The 21,959-nt window shown below is 52.9% G+C and overlaps 1 protein-coding gene across 17 annotated transcripts in view; it reads right to left on the reverse strand.

Moving 5' to 3' along the window:
* CEP164 (centrosomal protein 164) overlaps positions 1 to 21,959 on the reverse strand; it is a 62,363-nt gene that overhangs the window by 14,252 nt on the left and 26,152 nt on the right. For 8 of the 17 annotated variants that reach the window (XR_010407099.1, XM_045894944.3, XM_054512268.2 and 5 more), the window contains 9 exons: positions 20,883 to 20,954; positions 13,215 to 13,583; positions 12,189 to 12,269; positions 10,223 to 10,306; positions 6,641 to 6,726; positions 5,572 to 5,775; positions 4,543 to 4,689; positions 2,982 to 3,119; positions 227 to 427 (listed from right to left, as the gene is read on the reverse strand). Coding sequence is in view for 16 of the 17 variants with exons in the window: in XM_045894944.3 (XP_045750900.1) it covers positions 227 to 427; positions 2,982 to 3,119; positions 4,543 to 4,689; positions 5,572 to 5,775; positions 6,641 to 6,726; positions 10,223 to 10,306; positions 12,189 to 12,269; positions 13,215 to 13,583; positions 20,883 to 20,954 (1,382 nt within the window). In the remaining variant the exon portion in view is untranslated. The remainder of the gene's footprint in view (positions 1 to 226; positions 428 to 2,981; positions 3,120 to 4,542; positions 4,690 to 5,571; positions 5,776 to 6,640; positions 6,727 to 10,222; positions 10,307 to 12,188; positions 12,270 to 13,214; positions 13,584 to 20,882; positions 20,955 to 21,959) is intronic. The other 9 variants (XM_045894952.3, XM_054512274.2, XM_054512270.2 and 6 more) reach the window with 8 other exon arrangements.

A 21,959-nucleotide genomic window follows, 5' to 3' on the forward strand; every position in this document is an offset into this window, starting at 1 on the left:
ACAGGGACCAGGGCCATCTCTCAAAAAGTGTTAGCTACTTGCACTATTATCACGCCTCCCAACTCCCTCCCGAAAAGACGAACCAGGGAGCCCCTTCCCCCACACAGGCCATGGAGGAGGAGGAGTCTCGGTGGGGCCTCGGGTCTCCGGGGCGGGAGACGGGGGGTCGCTTGCTCCCCATGTCACTGCGAGGCCCCGGCAGCTTGCCTAAGGGGAGGGGCAGGACCTGAGAGACTTCTCTTTCTGCTGGTGAAGCTGGAGGATCTCCTCTTCCTCCTCCTGCCACAGCTTCTCCCGCAGCTGCTGCATCTTCTCCTGCTTCGATTCCAGGAGCTGCCTCTGGTCTTGCTCCAGGTCCTGGGCCATGGCCTCTTCCATGGCCTTCAATGAAGCCTGCTTTGGGGGAGCTGCAGGCTCCGTAGATCGCCTGCCAAGGGTGGGGGACAGCATTTCACCAGATTTAATATCCACCTGTTATACAGATCCAGAACAACACACAAGGAATCCTCACGGAGGGCCCAGGGGTCAGGAATCACATATGCAAATCAGGCCACCCCCGGGCCAGTGGGAAGGCTAGCCCCTCAAAGATATAGGCAGTGTCTGTTCACAGGGCAAGCCCCACTGTGGCTAAGGCCCCAGGGGCCAAGAGAGAAGGGTAGCCCATATTAGGCTCTGGGGGACCTGGCAGGTTGTAGCCCAATGTGAAAACCTGAAGATGTGGCTCAAGACCTGGCAGCCACAGGGAGAGACTGAAGCTCTGCCCATAATGGAGTCCTCCCCAGGATGGTTCATGGCCCTGTTCCTGTGTCCCCACTAGGGCTCTGCCTGCTACTCGAGGCACCCACCAGCAGTTCGGGGAGTCCCCAGAGGCTGCTCTCTGCCTCCCAAACTGAACACAGGCAGAAGCAGCAGCAAGTCTCCTAGCCCTGACACCCAGAAGAGTCCGTGGAGGTCCGGCACAGGAAGGCCAAGGGAGCCAGGCAGGAGACTGTTCCCTCAGCCAAAGCCAGTAGCAAAAGTGCACCAAGAATGTCCTGCTCCATCTCTCCTTGATGATGCCACGTTTTCATCTGCTCAGAGTTAACTCCATGCTTAGAAACGGGTAAAAGAAATTCAGTGCTAACCTGGATGCATAAGGTGGGTGGTAAGATAAGGAATAATGGTCCTGGTGGAAAAGATGTCTATGAAGTAATGAGGGTTCTTGAAGGAAATGCCCAGAAAGAAACCCAAGAACATTTGGAGGCACGAAAGCGTAAGAGGGATAAAGTACTTCGCCTCTGGGAGCAGCTTTCCTAAAGGCCAGAGCCTGTGTGCATTCCCAGGTCCCTCATCTTCTGTTAGAAATTGGTCTCGCCACACAACCACCACCCTTCCCCGAGAGTGCGCAGGCACGGCAGGCCAGGCACGCTAGCCCCGTCAGCGGCACGGGCACGGTCCACACCAAGGAGCACTGGCGCAAGAGTGCAAGAGGGGACGCAGGACCGCCTTCCCCTCACTGCAGCAGATGGAAGGTGGTGGCCGGGATCAGACTAGAAGAGCAAAGAAAACAAGGGCTTTGGAATTCCGTCTGGGCCCCTTGAGCCCAGAGAGAGAAGGAAGACATAAAAGGCTCCTGACGTCTCTGAAATACCATTAAGATCTTTCCTTCCCCCTTTCCTAAAATCATTAACTCAGACCGGAAACAGCCTTGGGCCAGGCCTTCAGTTCTCTTCTGCTCTCAATCCCATCTCCATCCCCCTTCCCATTCCCGGCTCTCCTCCAGGTCCCCTGACCCAGCCCAACTGATGCGGATCTAAGAGACACTGTCACCACCTCTTCTGAGAGTCTTGCTCTCCAGAGAAACTCCCCCCACAGCTCTGCGCCTCATCAACCCTCCAACTCATTTCCAGCCTTGGCTGAAAACATCTTTTTTTCCCCTGAGATGGTACCTCTGAATGTCTGTCTCCCCTGTGGGCTGCGTAGCTATGTGGAGCCCGAGGAACAGATGCTGCAGAAAGACGGGACCTCAGATGGCGCAGCAGTGTGCACCCAGGCGACGCGCACGGGCGAGCACCCAGGCGAAGGGGGCTGCTTTCCAGCAGGCTCTTCCCCTTGTCCCCGTTTTAGAGCTCTAAGTGTCCCTAACGCCCCGCTTTGGTCCAAGGCCGTCAACGATGGCCCGACTGATTGAGGAGACAACAGGGAAGATGAAGCCTCCAGAGGAAGAGGCGGGTCTGATTTCGAGGCCACTCCTCAGGTGTCAGCATCAGACAGACCCAGTTTCCAACAGGCAGCGGCCAAGAGGACGCTCCGTAGGGGCATCATCATTTCAGGCTGGCCACCAAGGAAGGGAAGGAGTGGGGAGGACAGGCGGTGGGGAGGGAGGAGGCGGTGGTGCCCAGGACATTCTCGACTGGCTGCACCGCCCCTAAAATTGCAATTAAAGAGATCCCATCCCTTTCACGTTCAGCCCAGTGGTTTAAATTCGTTTACCCCCTTTTTACAAACACCTCATGAGAGGTGCCGGGATCACCAAGGGGAGGCTATTCCTGACTCTCGGACCCAGGCCTTTAGGCCGCAGAGAGCACACACAGGGGCGGCTGCTTGCTGGCCCGACCTCTGCCCCTAACTCCTTCTGATCCAGCTTGACAACATCTATGAAAGGCGACAGACTGCATGAATCATGGTTTTGGTTTTTTGTTATTTTATGATGTTTTGATATCTGTGTAAGTTTGCTGGTAGAGGAGAGAAGGCGGGTCCCAGGACTAGCCTGCTCTTACTGATGGCAGGGAACGTGTCTTTCATATGCAAACCAACCAATCCCCCAGGGCACCACACCAGAAGCATCTTCTTCCAGAACTCACACCAAATCACAAATCAAGCAGGGTCGCAGGGTTGCAGGGTTGGGCCCGGAACCAGGCAACTGGCGGGCCACCCCCATAGCCCAAAGCCCGCCAACATTGTTCAAACTATCCAATCCCACACTCACTCGAGGTACTTACCCTGCCTTGCCCATTCCTTCCCACGGAAACCCCAATAAAGGCTCTGGGCCATGCTCTCCCTTCTCGCCTCTTCTGCCTCCTGACACATCCTGCTCCTTCCCCTTGTGGCCTAGCATGGCGTGGCACACCCTTTTCTCTCTGGAAACATAAGTAATAAATTCTTCCTTAATGGCATTGGCCTGTGTTGTCACTCAGTCACCTCCATAAATTAAAATCCCACAGGTACAAATGAGACCCAGACACAGAGCTACTCCTCACAACACACAGAAACGGAGCTGTGAAGACAAGTAACAGGGAAGTTATGGGGCCTGAAAAGACTCAGGAAAGGAACAGAAGACATTCCCTAAGCATGCTAGTAAAGTGAAACTGTGTGGTGGAGGAATGTGTCTCTGAGACCCAGCAGGGGCGGCCTCACCAGTTTGGGAGAAGAAACACAAAGTAAGGGGGCGCATCTCATCAACCCAGACAGCTCAGGAGGGGCCTGGCCGCCCAGCTTCCATCCCTAAGCTGCCAGGAAGACGCCCTCTGACCTCTGCCCAGAGGGTCCTGTCTCCTGTCCTCATAGAAAGCACCCTGCCCCGGTGTCCACAGCCACCAAGGAGACTTGGGAAAGCCCTGTCACTCCTCAGTGTCAGAGCTGTCACTACCTGAAACGCGGGGCTGCCCCTTCCCTGCGTCACTGCACAGTGTGGAGGTGAGGACAAGAGTCAGGAGCTCATGCGCCCTGCCAGCTGTGAGTAACACGTCCCTACTCAACAGTCAGCTCCGATTCCTAATCCTTTTGTGGCACTTGGTTCACAGACGCAACAAACCCATAACCCTGGCTCCTGTCTCTCCACGCAGAAAAAAGGACCAGTGGCCGCACACTGAGTAGGAAGTCGAGGGCTCCAGCGACCAGAGCCTCGTCCTGGTTAGACAACCCACCAGCGATGTGATATTGGGCAAATCCCTCACTGCGAGCCTCAGTCTCCTCATCTGTGAAAGCAGTAGAGGGGAAGGAGACAATGGGAGGAGGAAAGCTCAATGGTCTCTAAGTTTTAGAAGGGCGTGGGTAACAACGGAGGTGAGCCTTGGACCCAGGCCCAAAACGCCTATCCGGATATGGTATAATTCCATTTATGTCAGGCTGGAGAACTGGAAAGGCAAACCTAGGGGACAGAAGCCAGAAGCGTGGTGACCTGGGGCGGTGCGCGGGGAGGAAAGGGGCATGAGGAAACTTTCTGAAGGGACAGAAATGTTCTACCTCTGATCTGCGTGTAGGCGTGCGTTGTTGATTCGTACAGTTCAGATTTATGTACTTTCATGTAAATACCTCAATAAAATGTTGCTAAGAAAGTGAAAAACAGTGCATGGTAGAGGGAAAAACAGGATTACCGGGTTTCTGCTAGCCCTCACGTCCACCTTCATTCACAGCTGCCTGGGGTCTCAAAGCGGCACACAGAACAAAGGGCACACTCAGTCTCCCCCGACTCCACCCCCTCCCTACCACCCAAGAGTGGTGGGCATTAAAGCAAAGCACACACAAGGGAGGACGGGGACAGACATTAACACTGGCCCTTACGCCTCTGGAGAGACTGGCGGGGCAGGGCTGGCCGCCACCTTCTCCTCGGGCTCCTTGGCCTCTTCCTGCCCAAGGCCCAGCTCCGTGACCTGGGAGCGCTGCTCCTTGCCCCTCTCGTGGGCGGCAGGTGGGTCTGGGGTCTCCTCCCTTGATAGCAATAAGGAAGCAACTGTATTAAAGCTGGTGGGAAGGCAAGAGGCTCTAGATGCACCCATTCAGGGTCAGAGAGCCCTGAGGACAAGGGAAATCAGCCCCACCTAAGTGTCCCTATCTCAGGCCTCACTCTCCCCCCCTCCCCCGCCTCTTCCCCGGCTATTTACACTGAAGGCCACAGACACGTCCGTGTGGGCTGCGGAAGGGTTACGGCGCCCAAGGAGTGGCTCTGCACACAGCAGGTAGTCAGTGGATGCTGTGCACCGAACATCGAATATCGCTGCTGCTAGGCTTCCCCCAGTGACTCACTCCAACTGAATGTGCTCTAAAACCAGCATCTTCCTCTCACCAGGGGAACAGAAGAACTAGCAAATGCAACCCAGGCTCTGGGCCAGGCTGGGGCACAAAGGTCCCCTCAGCTAGCCTCAGGGAAGCCTAGGACTCTGCACCTCCCTCCCCCAGGGGCCCAGCACAAAATGGGGCTCTCTTTCGGTTTGCTGTAGAACTAGAAGTGGGATGACTGCTAAGGGGTGGGGAGCACGGGCAGGTGGGGACTGGGACAAATGCCCCCCTGACAGCACAGCCCAGATGGGAGATAGTCTTGCCCGAGCCCCTAGCAGGAAGACAGCTGGATCACAGGAGATGCTTCCTAGTTCAAGAGTTTCTAGGCTCCCCTAATCAGATGGTGCACCCCAATTTTAGCTATAGACTAAGAACTAGGAAGAAGCAGGTTTCCTCATTCCCCAGCTCACGTGGGGCACTCAGTGGAAACCTGTGAACCCACCCCAGCTCCCCACCTCTCCAGGCACCCCAGCAGCCTCTCTCAGCCCCTGCACCCACAACTACACGCCTGGAAGGCTTCCAGCTCCCCCTTACCTCCGCAGGGAACCAGGCGGGATGGAGCTGACTGCAAAGTCCTCCCCAGGCTCTTCTGCGTGCTCCTGCCTGGGCTGCCCCTCAGAGGCCTGCGGAGGCCCTTCTTCAGTGGCCTGGCTGTGAAGGGGACTCTGGTGCCACCTCCCAGGCACAAGTGGAGGAGACAACCTGGTCAGACCAGCCAGAGCAGCAGAGTAAGGTCTGCTGTTTGAAGAGCAGGGAGAGAACTGGAGAGTGTGGTATGTGGATCTGGGTCCATTCCTCCTCCCAGACAGGGCCCCAGCCCCGGCCCTACATCCACAGGGAGCCATGGAAGGCAAAGCAGCCAGAAAAGCAGAAAAGGGAACCTCCCCACTGTGCTCTCCCTTTGCCCTCCCGGGTCCCTGCGCTGCATCTGCCCGTCCCGGGGTGAGAGCTGGGCCCTCTCACGGCTGTGTCCACTCCCAGCGCTCACCATCACTGAGGCCAGGCGGGGATGGAAGAACTGAGCGGAAAATAGGGAGAAAGAGAGAAGCCAGACTGGAATGGTCAGACTACAGAAAATGCACGAAGCTGTAGCTTGCAGCTCCTAGGAAGGCTGCTAGCTCCTCCAGGCTCAAAAAGCAGAATGACTGCCCCACTTCCTCGTCCAGGGTGGTAGTTCTCCTCTCACTGTGGCTCCAGCCTCAGAAGCTGGAAGGTCCTGTCTCTCTCTCCCAGTCTTTCCGCTCTCCCTCCCGGTTTGTCTGTGTGTCTCTTGCACATGCACGCACATGCACACACAGTTGGCTGCAGCCATTTCTGATGTGGCAGGGCAACAGCTCCGAGCTGCAGTACTGACCCTCCAGCCAGTTCCTCCAGCCCGGGCCCACAGCGCCGCACAAAGTCCCACCCAATGTACCCACATCCTGTCTCGGTGCAGAATCCGAGGGTATGCTCGTGTACACGTGTGTGTGCACGCACACAGACTCTGCGACGCCATCCAGTCAGCTCACCATCTGCCTTCAGGCAGGAGCGCACTGAGCCAGGCATTCTGCCCAAGTCCACCCCATCCCCAAGGTCCCTGAGGGCAGCCTCCCACGTACTGTACCTCTCCGAGCCTCTGGACTGCTTGTTCTGCAGCTCATCTTGGCTGGACTGGCTGCCATCCTTGTCTTCTCTTCCCAGCCTCTGGGCCTGTAGGCAAGGAGCAGGGGAAAATGCATACTGGGGAGGTCAGCATTTGAGTGCCTTAATTCTCCAACCAATTCTTGCACCTAGGAGGAAGTACTGAGAGGTGGCTCTTGAGTAGGATGACCACTCGGGACACAGAGAGAAGGCCCCTCTACTGTATTATGGCCCCCCCTAGGGCTTTGGCTAAGCCCCCAGGCTCACAGCTGCTGCCAAGGCTGGCCTGGCTGGCCTAGGGAGGAAGAGCCAGAGGCCACAGCCACGGTCTGCAGAGCCAGAAGCCAGAGACTACAGGAGAAAACATACAAAAAAGAAAATCCTGCCTCCTGTCATCGGAAGCCTTCACTGGCAGTTGCAAAGAGAAAGCTGAGACATCCGTGAACCCTCAAATGCACAGAGGCCCAGCCCTGCCGCACCAGTGACAGAGACACTGCAATGATGGGCAGAAGTGACTGAGGCAGCAGCCAAGCATGTGTGGAAGAGGAAGGACCCTGGAGAGATGGGGACGTGGTGAAAGGAGAGCGCGCTATATTCCAGACAGAAAAGATACCATCTGGGCACCCGAAGGGAGGAAGATAAGGTGCTCCACTGCTTCACTCCGGGACCCCCCAAAGTACCCAGGTCCCATCAGTAGCCAACGATGCCCCCTTCCCAGTCAGGCACTGATTACACCATGTATCCAAAAAAAAAAAAAACGCAACCCAAAAAAACAAAATCTCATGGGGGCGGGGGCGGGGAGCAAAGGGAGAGAGAGAATCTCAAGCAGACTCCACACACAGCGTGAATCCCAACACAGGGCTCGATCTCACAACCCTGAGATCATGACCTGAGCCAAAATCAAGAGTCAGACACTTAACCAACTGAGCCACCCAGGTGCCTCGCCCCCAAAAAATCTCATTTTAAAGCTTGGGTGTCTAGGCAGATCTAGCAAGCTGGTGAAAAAGAGGGCTATTGTTGAGAAGTTCAAATATTTCCTGCAGGGGTAGGGGCCTCAGGGGGATGGCAGTGTTGTCGGCCTGGACTCGAGCTCTTGCTCTATCACTTTCTAGCTGGGGAGTCTGTCTCCTCCACTATAAACTGGGACAGTAACCTGCAGCTCACAGGGCTCATGGTGAGGATTATGTTAGCTCATGTACATAAAGCCCGGCTCTTGGCCCAGAGAAGGCGTCCCACAAATGCCAGCCCCCCTGTTCCTGCTCCTCCCCTCTCCCTAGCCTAAGGCACAAAAACCCAGCTCTACCAGGGCCAGTCCCCATCCGAGGACCCATGCTCCCTCTGTCACGCTGACGGGAGCCCCGTCTGTTCTGGGACATCAGAGTTAACGGGAGAGGTAGGGCAGGAGACTCCATCTTTTTTTTTTAATTTTTTTATTGTTATGTTAATCCCCATACATTACATCATTAGTTTTAGATGCAGTGTTCCACGATTCATTGTTTGTGCATAACACCCAGTGCTCCATGCAGAACGTGCCCTCCTCAATACCCATCACCAGGCTAACCCATCCTCCCACCCCCCTCCCCTCTAGAACCCTCAGTTTGTTTTTCAGAGTCCATTGTCTCTCATGGTTCGTCTAACCCTCTGATTTCCCCCCCTTCATCCTTCCCCTCCTGCTATCTTTTTTTTTTTTTTCTTAACATATATTGCATTATTTGTTTCAGAGGTACAGATCTGAGATTCAACTTGCACAATTCACAGCGCTTAGCAGAGCACATACCCTCCCCAGTGTCTATCACCCAGTCACCCCATCCCTCCCACCCCACCCCCCACTCCAGCAACCCTCAGTTTGTTTCCTGAGATTAAGAATTCCTCATACCAGTGAGGTCATATGATACAGGTCTTTCTCTGATTGACTTATTTCACTCAGCATAATACCCTCCAGCTCCATCCACGTCGTTGCAAATGGCAAGATCTCATTCCTTTTGATGGCTGCATAATATTCCATTGTATATATATATATATATATACACCACATCTTCTTTATCCAGTCATCTGTTGATGGACATCTTGGCTCTTTCCACAGTTTGGCTATTGTGGACATTGCTGCTATAAACATCCAGGGGTGCACGTACCCTTTCGGATCCTTACTTTTGTATCTTTGGGGTAAATACCCAGTAGTGCAATTGCTGGATCGTATGGTAGCTCTATTTTCAACTTTTTGAGGAACCTCCATACTGTTTTCCAGAGTGGCTGCACCAGCTTGCATTCCCACCAACAGTGTAGGAGGGTTCCCCTTTCTCCGCATCCCCGCCAACATCTCTCGTTTCCTGACTTGTTAATTTTAGCCATTCTGACTGGTGTGAGGTGGTATCTCATTGAGGTTTTGATTTGGATTTCCCTGATGCTGAGTGATATAGGAGACTCCATCTTCACCCATGGGGTTCTGGCTGGGCTGGCCTACGGCTGTGTCCCCAGCCCTGTACCCACAGCCTCCCACGCCTCTCCACTGGCAGCCGGAGCCCCAGCTGCTGGGGCCGACGGTACCATCTGGATGGGCGAGGAAGGGCAAGGCCTGAACTAAAAGCCAGCTCCCCCAAATTCCATTAAAAAATAGAAATCCTGCCTGGGAATACCTCCCAGTGCCTGTAGCAGAAGGCTTCCTGCCAGGGCTGCCAGTGCTCATGGCATCAGCCTGGGCAGAGCCTGCAGCTAACGGCCCCCCCTCCCCGCTCCTTCCAGTGTTCAACTCACTACTGTCTCCCCCTACAAATCACACCAAGCTCAGCAGAGAGCGCCCTCTCTCACTTTCAAGGAAAAAAAAAACCACAGGCCAATCTATGTAACAAACTAAAATGTAAAATAGATAACAAAGTGGGGCGATCGTAATAAAAATGGGGGAATGGAGCCCTGAGTCTGAAAGGATGACCTTCTTGGCTTCAAGGCTCCATAAGGACAGGATCTGTGTCTGAGTCATCTTTGTACCTTTCTGGGGGCCAGATGTCCCCACACAGAGCTTACATCTAGGAGACAGACCCAAGAACCATAAAACAGAAGAAGCAGCACTAAGGGGAGCAAAGGGACAGAACGATTCATCCTGCCTGGAGGAGGTGACATCAGAGGTGGGCCTCCAAGACCAAGAAAGAGCTTGGGACAAAAGGGGAAGCAGCAGGGCAGGTGGAGCAGTGAAGGAAGTGGGTGGTATGCCCCAGGAACGGTGAGTGGTGGGGGCGGCTGGTGTGTGGCAGGTGGGCTGAGGAGGAGCCTGCAGGGGCTGAATGGGCCAGGTCGTAAAATGCCTTGAAATCCACAGTCTATAGTACTTTGCACATGAGCAAGTGGTCAACCCTCAGTTGCTAAATAAACGGATAGACACATAGATTTATGTTGCGGTCGGGGAGGGAGGATGACTTCATTCATAGCAGCAAAGAGCAGGAATGATTGGCAGCCCATCGCAGGCACAGTCAGGGCCAGGCCCTATTGAATTAGAAGGGAGGGAGCTTCCAGAAATGTACCCTGGGATGGGCAGGGTTCTGCTGGGGCTTATCTGCCACCCAGAGAGACTCACCTCCCAGGGGGCTCCATCCAGGACCGGGGAAAGCACGTCAACATCCAGCAGGTGCTCCGAGATCCGGCTGCGAAAACCAAAGTCCTAGAGACAGTGGAGGGGGAGGTCAATGCTGCCCCCGTCACAGCATCCACCAGGGCCTCTCCTCTGCCTCCCCGCCTTCCAGCAAGGTGCCTACTGCGGGCCAGGCACTGTGCAAAACATTTCCACATCTACTAGCTATTCTCATCTTCAAAATAACACTATGAGTAGTCCAGAAAGGTATGATACAGCAATTATAATGGTCACTGTAGACTCTAAGTGGTAAGGATATGTATTCACTCGAAAATCCTTTTTTCTGTATGTCTGAAATTTTTCATAATAAAACCATAGGGGAAAAAATAAGCCCTATGAGACTGATACTCTTATGGCTTCTCACGGGGAAGCAGGTCTGAGAGCACACGCAATTCACCCAAGGTCACACAGCTCAGTAGCAATGGGGCTGGTGGGTCAGATGTGTCCTGGGCTGACTCCAAAGCCCAAGCTCTCTGCAGGACACACGCTGCAAGCATGTCACTTTCCAGCTGTCTCACCCTCCTGGTGCCCAAACAGGGTGCCAGGAGGGAGGCCAAAGTGCCCAGCAGGCTTGGAAGCGAGGCATGGTGGGCTGATCACCGCTTGCTCTTTTCCCCTTCTCCAGGGCCCCTCCGGACAATGGGGATTAATTAGTGGTGCTCCCTCCGCAGGCTTCTCTTGGGGACGGACAGCAAGTGCCTACACCAGTGCCAGCTCCCTGCCGCCCTCTGGCTGCCACAGGACCCTGATCCTGCCCCCTCCGAGCCTAAGAGGCCTGCAGGGCTAAGTGAAGGATTGCTACCTGACAGCATGCTAATAGGGACAGTTCTGTCATCAGCCCTGATAAATGGCAGGAGGCCCAGGCCTAGGTCTGGTCCTGCTGTCCCATGGCTTCCTCCATCCACTCCCATAGAGAAGAAAAACGCTGATAGACACACTTCTCCACACGGGGACTCCCTTAGGGGAGATGGAGCCCTTGCTTCCAAGAGTCCTAGGACATGGCTATTCTTCATGATGCTTTTTGGCAACAGTGACTCTCCGCCTGCCCTTCCTAGCTTGTGGGTTTTGTTTTTGTTTTTTTGGAGACATTTTCCTTTCAGTTTGAGTTCTACTCCACTTAATGTAGCTGCCATCTGCCTCCTAAGCCCATGGTTCAATGAGGGGCTAGAGCACACAGCCTCCTAATTCCTCCACACCCCCTCCTATCATCACTGTTCATCCCTGACCCTCTCCCGCTAATCCCTTCCCTTTGATCTGCCTCCTCCAAACAGATGGAGCATGGTTTCCAGAGGTGATGTTCTGCCAAAAAGCACCCTCAACTACTCCCCATAGATACAGACCTGGCAAATGCAGCCAGGAGACAGCAGGCTGGGTGGAACGCCTGGGAAAGAACGACCATCCATCCATGCTGACATTCCAGGACAATGTCTTCTCTTTGGAAATGTAAGCCCAGCATCCCTCCTAGCTACAGCCTGAGGACTGGTCCTTGCCATTGCTTGGTGATCCCATAAACACACACACACACGCACGCGCACGCGCACGCACGCACAACACACACTCTCTCTAACCTCCTAGATTCATGTAATGTTTCTGCTACAGTCCAGAGGCTCTAGACCACATATCTCCCAGACAATTCACACTGCAGACCCAAGAAAGAGTAACGATTGCTCATAGTTACCTGAGGTCTATAGGCTAACGCTTTACATTCTTTACCTCACCTTCTTCTCACAAGAAGCCTATGAAGTAGATAGCGTTACTCTTAGCTGATGGGTGGAGAAACGAGAGTGAGGCAAGACCCAAGTCTGAATTCTAACATCCCCACTTCAAGCTGTGTGATGCCAGGCAAATGAACCACAGGGACTGACAAATCCACGCTCTTCACCCCACTCTGCTGCCCCCACCTCAGACTCACCAGGCCCAGGAAGGACTTGGGGTCAGAATCGGTGGAGTCCAAGAGCTGCAGCTCCTTCACGTGTTCACTAATCTCCGACTTCTGGGGAAACAGACCCACCGAGAAGTTACCCAGAGCACAGCACAGAGCGTGGGGATCACCACCCAGGGAATGCTGTTCGGGCCATGGTGCCAACACAGGGCTGAGCCCTCACCAAAGTCCACCTCTTCTGGAAAACCTGAAAGAGGGCTTGGACCCTCCCCTTCCTTCTGGACACATGCATCAGCCCCCCACCTCACTGGGGCCGAACAAGGATTCTGACTGAGGTCAACAAGGATTTACACATGTAAGGAGAGCCAAGTAAAGTGGAAAGGAGACAGTTAGGAAACTGGCAGTAGGGAAGGTTCATGCTGTCCTAAAAAACAGAATGAGAGTATCTTTCCCAGGAAGCTGCTTAAAGCTCTTTAAATGAACCCCCTCACCATCTACCTGGAAGAGGAGCAGGACTAAGGGACAGAAAACTGAAAATGCCAATGGCACTGGGAAGTACTTGTGGGCATTTGGGTCACTGGCCCGGTCTTGTCAAAGCAAGACTCCCATGCCATCAGAGAAGTTTTCTGGTAACCTAACTGACTGCTGCTGGGGCCAAGTACTCCCCTGGTCCCCACCCCCTCAGTGTCCTCCCCTCTCTACAGAAACTCTGCAGAAACGCAGACTACAGCAACTTTGACTGGCTGGTGTCAAGAAGTAGAAGGGGGGAGGCAGGATGAGAAAGTAGGTACAACAGAAGAACAAGAATGTCCCAGGAGGGTGCCAATGGAAAGGCAAATTTCTACTGAGTTGCTAATGCCAGCAAGTTTGGAGTTTCAGTCAGGCTCTGGCTGCCTGCTGGGTCTGGGCAGATGTGTCACCATGAAGGGTTCTGGCTGCTGGTGACAGCCCACTGCAGGGCCTGCAAGCGAAGCTGTAGGGACAAGGATCTGCACGGGGCTTCAGAGCGCAGCACAGGGAGGGAGCAGCAAGTCTCTGGGGCACAGGGCGACTTACCTTGCTCTGGTCTGATCTGCTCTCTTTGGGGTCGGAAGCCTCCTCCACGGCCTCGGCCTCTCCCTTCCTGGGATCCCCCTCTCCTGCATCCGCTGGGTCCTCTGGTGCCTCCTTTTCGTTGGCTTTGGCAGGCTGACTGCCCCCAGGGTCCACCCCATTCCTGGACATCCCAGGATCACTCTCCTCATCCGTTTCTTTTTCCAGGAGCCAAGCACTTGCCCCTCTTCCCTGCTGCCCTTTGCCATCAGCGCTGCTCAGACTGCTGTCTGCACCCTGGCTGAGGAGCTTGCCAGGAGTGGGGGGCCCTGCAGCATCGGAATCCAGAGAAGCATCCTTCCTCTCTTCTGGCTGGCTTGTTCTCGGAGACTCCTGGGAAGCAGCAGACCATGTCAGACAAGGAGGCATCAAGAATTAATAAAATGATTTCAGAGACTTGGAACAAAATGGAACTGTCATTCCTTGACTTGTACGGGCCAGCGCTCCAGCTCTGACACCAGTGGTTATCAAACACCCCAACAGCTATTTAAAACCCAGATTCCTCGTTCCACTCCAGATCTACCGAATCTAAACGTCTGTGGTGATTTACAGACACCCAACCGGCCCCATCCACTGACAGGCGTGGAAACCAGTGCACTGAACTCCATCACCGCCTACCATGTTCTCAAGGAATAAATGTCTCATTCCAGCCCCAGTAGCCAAATCACAGGATTGCAGACTCAGAAGTCAGTATTTACTTTTTAGAAAGTCAGTATGTATTTACGATGATGATGATGATGATGGAAAATCACATAAAAGTACCAAAGTCTAAAATTTCTGTTTTTTCCATTTTTAAAAGGCAGCAGGGAAATAACAGAAGGAGAGTGCCCTTCATCAGTAGTGACGAGGCTGGCTCTCCCCCTAAAGCCTTCCCTGCACAAGCCACCCTCTCCGCTGCATGCTCCGAAAAGCAGAAGCCAGGACAAGATTTACCGGGGGAAATGGCTATGAAGATAAAGGGGTTGGGAGACCTTCGGAACACAGGTCTGACCTGTGACGGGGGAGCACGATGGGGATGGCTGAAACAGGCAAAGCCTCAGGCCTCTGCCTGGTTCTGAAAAAGTCTTGGCCTGCACCGCAGAGTCCCACGTCTGCCAGAAATGGTCCTGCTCCCAGGCCCGTTGTTCTCTATGGATAAGCACAGCCCTGGAGCCAAGCTGGATCAAAGGTGCCGCAGCTTGAGGCTGTTATTGCTAGGGTCCCCTCGGCAGCGTCTCTCAATAGGAGCACCCTGTCCAGCTGCCTGGTTCTCATGCACAAACCCCACTTTAAAGACTAGAAAAACCTTGAATGCCAGCCAAAGTAACAAAAGAAACCCCTTCCTCGAAATACAGCCAGTGCTCTCTCCTGGGTTCAGAGAAGCCTTCCTCCCAGAAAACATCACTTGGGCTGCTGGTGTGAACGACTTCTGAGCAGGGACTTTTGACACTTCCAGGTTCCTCACCCTGGAGACTCACGCAAGGAGCCTGGTCACTGGAGTCCAGAGGTCCCCGCAGATGCTCTGAACACAGCATTCATCCATGCTATCTGTTAAAGGATCTATTGAACCCGAAGACGCGCCCATCCGCCTACTGACCAGCCAACCCAAACTTTCCAAGGATGGTGAAGAGAGGCAGGAAAGCAGAGCAGTTCAGAGCTCAGCTTCAGAGACAGACTACTTAGGTTCAAATCCCCACCCTTACAGGGACCTGAGGCCCATTATTTAACTTCTCTGTGCCTCAGTTTCTTCCTCTAAAATATGGGGACACAGGAGGACCTATCTCACTGGGTCTGGGGAGAGATTAAATGAGTTAACACTAAGTGAGCTAGAGAACGGAGAACAGTGCCCGGCGGACCCTAAGTGTCCCGTAAATGTTCCACTAATGTTTTACTGTGAGACGCACATGGTCATTCCCCGGATGCCTTCTACGTGCCAAGCACTGCCCTGGGGACCCATACAGGAACAAGACATAGATCCTGCCCTGAGTATGGAGAAGAGTGAAATGCCCCAGGCAGCCCTGGTTATGAGCCTCTGCTGCCCAAAGCAAAGGGCACTGGACACAGTGGTGATACTGTCCCGGCCCCAGGCCCAGGGAGAAAAACAGGCAGTGAAAGAGAGAAGGGGAGGCTTCCCTCATGCCTTGGCAGCTCGAAGGCAGGGTACCCTCCAGGGCTGCCCATCTTCCCAACATCCGTAGCCTGCGGCTTTGGGAGAAATCCGCTGTGACCACTGAGCTAAGAGAAAGGGGGGAGGTGAGCCCCTCCTCCTCAAAAGCAGGAGGAGCAAAGTGAGGCCAGGCCTGCTCATCCCAATCCTCGCGACAGAGGCCAGCATGCAGCTGGGGGGCAGTACCCAGTCTGAGGGGCTCCACGGACCCCCAGGGGGTGGGAGTTTCTCAGGGTGACGGAGGGGTGTCTGACAGAGCCAATCCACCCGTGTCGTGCTCATCTCATGAAGAGAAAAGAGCAACAGACCTTGCATTAGGGGACAGAGGAGGGTCAGATCACCAACAGCACCCACGGCCTTCAAGATAAAGTCCACATCTGCTCACATGGCCCAGAGCCTTTCCCGCCCGGCCCTGCCTGCTTCACAAGGGTCACGGGCAGCCACAGCCTGCACGCATCCTCCCGCCTGTGGATGAACCTGGTGCCATTTCACTACCTGGCCGTGCATGTTCTTTTATTTATTTTTTCCTTATTTCACTTTATTTAGCCAACGGTCACACTCTGAGCCCCACCAAATTGCTCCTCCAGCCTCACTCGAGGGTCTGCTGAGGGAAGAAGCTCAGACGGCGACCAGGAAGGCCCGGGTTCCCCAGTCTGCCTCCTCTTCCACCAACACACACTGCACAGCACAGCACAAAATCACTGCTTGTATCCGCAGGCACCCCAAGGTTGTTGGGGGGCCCTCCAGTGTTCAAGAGCTGCCTGCCAGGGCCCAGCTCCAGGCAGACTGCCCCTTGCTCCTGAGATGCCATGCACATTCTACACACACACACACACACACACACACGATCTACCCGGACAAACTCCCACTGGCCCTCACAGTATCACGTCTTCCAGAAAGCCCTCCCTGACCCCCGGGGCAGCTGTCCTGAGATGAGCCTTCCGGTCCCGTCACAACAACTACTGTAACACCACTGCTGATTTCCCCTCTGTTTCCCTCACCAGGTCAGCTCCCTGCCATCCTCAGTGCCTAGTTTCTGGCACATAAATGCACAGCAAATACTTGTTGATTGAATTTTTTAAAATGAGTGTGTCGTGTGGGCCTAGGAGCTCCGACTTTGTAAAATGGAGATGAACTATTCATTTCACAAGTTACAAAGGGTTTAGACTATTTGTCACAGTGCTTATTAAATGAAAAATGCTAAACAAATGTTAACTGTGAATATTCAAGACGAGGGAAAAACAAGTAACCTTTCAAAAGTCAGAGGACAGCAGATGCAGGAAGAGACTCCCATTCTTAGGCATGAGAGAAAGCAGTCAGGCGACAAGAATGTTAGGCCAACTCTGTGCCATTCTCACGATTATATTCTTCAAAAGAAGATTTTCCCATGATGGAGCTTATCCTAGTCTGTCTACCTAAACATTAAGATATTAAAATATGGCTACTATAAAGGAGTTTGCCTTCTCTGAGCCCGTGTCAACAAAGCGCAACAACTCAACAGCCAGAGGTAGGTCCTGCGGGTTGGGATAGCAGAGGGAGACGAGACATTTATTGCAGATGGCCCACAGTGCCTGACTGAGAGTATCGGGGAGAATGATTCTGACTCCATACCCCTCTCCCTTCACTTGGCCCTGCTCTTCATCACAGTGCAAGCCGAGGCCTGCCCAGGATGCACACCGCAGGCCCCAGTGTACCGTCTCCTGCTTTGGTGTTCGGGGCGGGGGGGGGGGGGGGGGGGGGGCGCGGACAGGCCAGGGCGGGGGCCGCACCCTCGGCACCACTTTGTTCTCCGCTCATCCGTGCTCAGACTCCTTCTTTCTCCTCCTGTCACAGCCCCAGGCCCCTGAGTATCTCAAGGCAAATATCTGCTGCCTTTTTAAAAACAACCTTGTCATCTGCATGAGGAAGGCGGTGCAAGAGCATTTCATGAATATTTAACATACCCCCCAAAAGCTATGAGGTCTCCGACGCTGCAGTTCCCTCATTCCTAGAGCACAAAGGCGGGCTTGGGAGGGAGAGAGTGGAGGATGGGGGAGTAGAACCCCCCAAGCCAGCCATCAGTCAGGTTATTCACCACATCTCCTTCCCACCCAGTTGGTCTCAATTCTTTGCACTGCTTGTTGTTAGCACTTCCCAATCACACTGACATCATCCTGTGATTTCTAAGCCCAGCTGCCTCCCTCTCCTTTGAGCCGAGGATGGGTTCTCACCAGCTCCACCAGGCCACATGCTGCGTGCTCACCCACCCTGCTGCCTCCCATCCTCACTCACACCCATTCTCAGTGTCTGGTCCGTGAAGTCATCCTCTTTGATTCTATAATTGACAAGAAATGGGTTTACACTGAAGGCAGGAGAGGGGAGGAGAGGAGAGGAGAGGAGAGGGTGAGAGGGAGAGGGAGAGAGAGTGTGAGAGCGAGAAAGAGAGGCATTCCTGCCATCCTACTGCCCTCTCATGGAATCACGAGCAAAGTGACTGGACAGCACAGAGACAGGGTAGAACACACCAGAGCAGGAGCCCTCCATCTACAGCTGCCCAGGATGCCCAGGAACGGGAAGAAATGGGTAGCTCAAAGGATCCAAGCTCTATAAACACGGACAAAAACCATTTTCAAAGGGTGCGGTCCAAGCAGAGGCAGCTTTGTCTATCCTGAAACCCCTGTTTATCCTCAACACTGACCTTCCACACCAGGAAAAGCCCTCCTAGTTCCTACCTGGGGTTCGAACGCAGGAACCCAACACTCCCTGTGGCAAAAAAGAATGAGATCTGCTGGGATGCTAGAGACAGGGTTAAATACACCTCCCACTCCAGACATTTCCCCCCATCACACTGGGTTGTCTATTTATATTAAAGAGGTTATAAAAAAAATATGTTTAAAAGCTCCCACTCCCCCAGAGAAACATAGAATTGTCAGAAGGGAAGCTTCTGGAAATCCATGACGTGTCAAAGAAGATCCCTTTCTTGTTGACATTTGTAATCCATTATGAAGTAAAAATTAACAAGTTCAGAGTCCAAGTGCATCATGATTGATCCACAGCGGGATCCTCAATCGGCCAGAGGACAGCAGGGACCAAACAATCTTCCCAGGGCCTGGAACAGCCAAGGGAAGGAAACAGTAGAACACAGAGCACAACACAATCTGCAGGATTCCCCTCCTTGTCCCAGAGGGGCTCACTCTCCTGGTTCTCTCAGCCGCTCAGCAAAACATACCCACATCCTTCCTATGCTCCAGGCATGGGACAGTGCTGGCCATATACACATGAATCTCTACTCCCAATTTGCTCAGTCTCATGGAGGAACTTTCTCCTTTCTCTGAGAGCCAGTTAAGTCCTCTTGATGCTCCATTCCTGCTCATGGTCATCCTTCTCGGCTCCAAACTTGAGCTGCTGATTACATTGGCAGTATGAGGCCTTCATGGCCGATGAGAAGAAACAAAGTTGTCATTTCAGGGAACCAAACACACTGAAGGCTTTGAATGGAATGCAAAGAGACCAGGCCCCACTCACAAGTTTCAAAGTGGACACAGATCAGGCTGATGATAAAGATGGGACACTCGGGAACACAGTGTCACATTTCACAGAAAGTGTTGAAGTCACAATCAAAATGTATCTGATTGGGCACTGCCAAAAATGTGGACAGTCTCCAGGGTAAAAATGGGGACATAGTTCCGAGAAGAAGTATAACAATAAAACAGAGTCTGCCCTATGGCTAGAGCTGGACCACCCAGGAAGACCCAGCTACAACTCCAGGCCTGTGGGCCAGCATCCGCAACCTCCACCCGCCAAGACGTTAACCCTGGCTCTTGAGGTGAGCTGAAGACCAAGAAGTACGAGTCAGAAACAATAAGAGCACGATAAGGGATAAGAACACAGTAAGAGATAATAAGGAAACAAATTTAAATCCATAATACAGGCACTTTTGCTTTACTGGTCAGCTTTTCGATCCTTCTAATAAAACATGAGTGATCAGTTTCATTTGAAAGTGTTGCAAGTATGTGAAAGAATTTTATATATTAGACTTATGAAAAGCTTAATTCAGCTTGCAATCAATATCTCGAAGTTTGGGGAAATCTGAGCTGCTGACGTCATGATTTACTGGTTATATGAATACCGTGGGAATATTGAGGGAAATCTTAATTGCTAAAAACGAATAAATTGGACATTAGACAAAGGGCATACTATAAAACCACATTGGGGGGTTGTAGGTATTATAACACCATGATGAGTTTTGGGTTTTGTTTGTTGTAAAGAACTTTCCGGTGGCGATGGAGGACAGACCGGGGTACAGAGATTAGAAGTGACAGGACTACTGTGGGGAGAGTCTGGAAGCTATTCCCATCCGCAGTCTGCACTTCTCAGGCCCTGCGCCTTTGCTCAAGCTGTTCGCTTGCCCAAAATATCCTTTACACCCCCATGTCTAAAACTTACCTACTCTTTAAGAGCCAGGTCAAATGTCATCTCTTCCAAGATTTTCCTGCTCTCCAGGCAACTCACGTCCTTCCCCTCAGATCTCCCCTAGGCCCGCCACCTGTACCAGCAAGAGCTCTCTGCACACACCGCCCTGCTTTATGGCTGCCTAGACAGTCAACACCACAGTGAACATTCACTAAACGCCGAGGACCTGTTGTCCTTTCTCTCTCTCCAGCTGCAAACTCCATGAGGCCAGCCCAACCCATCTTACCAACCTCTGTGTCTCCACAGGGCCCAGCACAGTGGCCAACATTCGACAACTGTGAAGACTCTGGATGTCACACCTCTGTTCAAAACCTCCAATGGCCCCCAGTGCCTGGGGACCCCAGGGCAAACTCCTCAGCTGGCACTTAGGGCCTCCGTGATGCAGCCCAAGCTACCCCCACAGACCATCTCCCACTCGTCTCCCACAGGCGCTCTGTCTGCACTCCAGCCAAAGGCGACACCCTCACCTTCCCCAACCTCGCCCTGCACCCTCTGCCTCTGCCCGTGCAGGGCCCTGAATGTGGGCTTCTCTCTCCCCACTCACCTCTGCCCGGCCAGTCCTGCCCACCGTCCTTCCTGGCTCACCTCATGTGGCAGTTTCTCAACAAAGCCCTGCCTGGTTGATCCATGGAGCTTGGAGACCCCAGATTCTCCTCTCCATGGTGCTCCATCTCACCTCCCTCACAGCCTCACCGCCTTCTACTCTGTTTTCTGGGAATGGAAGCCTCTCTTGGGTGAGGCCGCAAACCCCCAGGGGGCAATAATCCCATCTAACTTAGGCTTGCAGGACCTACAGCCCCCAGCAAAGTGCCTCACATGGCAACATTCAACCACTGGTGGTTATCTGGCAAATGCGCGGATGAATGGATTCCTATTCCCCTTTGTGCTTCCCCAAACTCCAAAAATCCCATCTAGACAGCACTGAGACAAGACAGTTCTCTTTCCAAATGTGTATCCCCCAAGGAGAAAAGCTTAGGAAGGACGGAGGGACAGACCAGGCGGAGGCATCTGCCTGCAGGGCTTCAGACTCTTACCTCAAAGTCACCCCCCAGTGCCCCAATATCCAGGTGCAGGTTCTTAAGAAGCTCACTTGAGCTGCAGACACTCTGAAAACAAACATGATTACAGGTGGTAAGTCAAGGAAATGGGTCAGCCCGGGGTGAGGGCCAAGAAGCTCCTTGTTGGTTACACTGTCTGGGTCAGGTCTAGAAAGTACATGGATTGGGCAAGAAGTGAAGCTGTGGGCTGGAAAATCATTTTACTTATTTTTAAAGGAGCAGAGTTGGCCAAAAGGTGGAAACAACCCAAGTGTCCATCAACAGACGAACGGCTAGACAAAACGTGGTCTGTTCATACAATGGATTATTCGGCCATGCATGCTACAACATGACGCTGCCTGAAAACATGCTATGTAAAAGCAAGCAGATACAAAATGGCAAATACTGTATGATTCCACTTATATGAAATATCCAGAAGAGGCAAATTCAAAAACAGAACATAGGGGCGCCTGGGTGGCTCAGTCGTTAAGCGTCTGCCTTCAGCTCCGGTCATGATCCCAGGGTCCTGGGATTGAGCCCCGCATCGGGCTCCCTGCTCCGCGGGAAGCCTGCTTCTCCCTCTCCCACTCCCCCTGCTTGTGTTCCCTCTCTCACTGTCTCTCTCTCTGTGAAATAAATAAATAAAATCTTTAAAAAAAAAAACAAAAACAAAGACAGAACATAGAACAGAAGAGACCACAGACTGGGGAGAGGAGAGGGCTTGGGGAGTTACACTTTTTTTTTTTAATTTTATTATGTTATGTTAATCACCATACATTACATCATTAGTTTTTGATGTAGTGTTCCATGATTCATTGTTTGCGTATAACACCCAAGTGCTCTTTAATACCCATCACCAGGCTAACCCATCCCCCCCACCCCCTCCCCTCTAGAACCCTCAGTTTGTTTCTCAGAGTCCATAGTCTCTCATGGTTTGTCTCCCCCTCCGATTTCCCCCATTTTTCCCTTCTTGCTATCTTTTTTTTTTTTTTTTTAACATATAATGTTGGTGGAAATGCAAGCTGGCGCAACCACTCTGGAAAACAGTATGGAGGTTCCTCAGAAAGTTGAAAA

The sequence above is a fragment of the Mirounga angustirostris genome, unplaced genomic scaffold (genome assembly GCF_029215605.1).
Source record: "Mirounga angustirostris isolate CCGP_5_RB_7025 unplaced genomic scaffold, mMirAng1.0.hap1 SCAF_13, whole genome shotgun sequence".
Lineage (NCBI taxonomy): Eukaryota > Metazoa > Chordata > Mammalia > Carnivora > Phocidae > Mirounga > Mirounga angustirostris.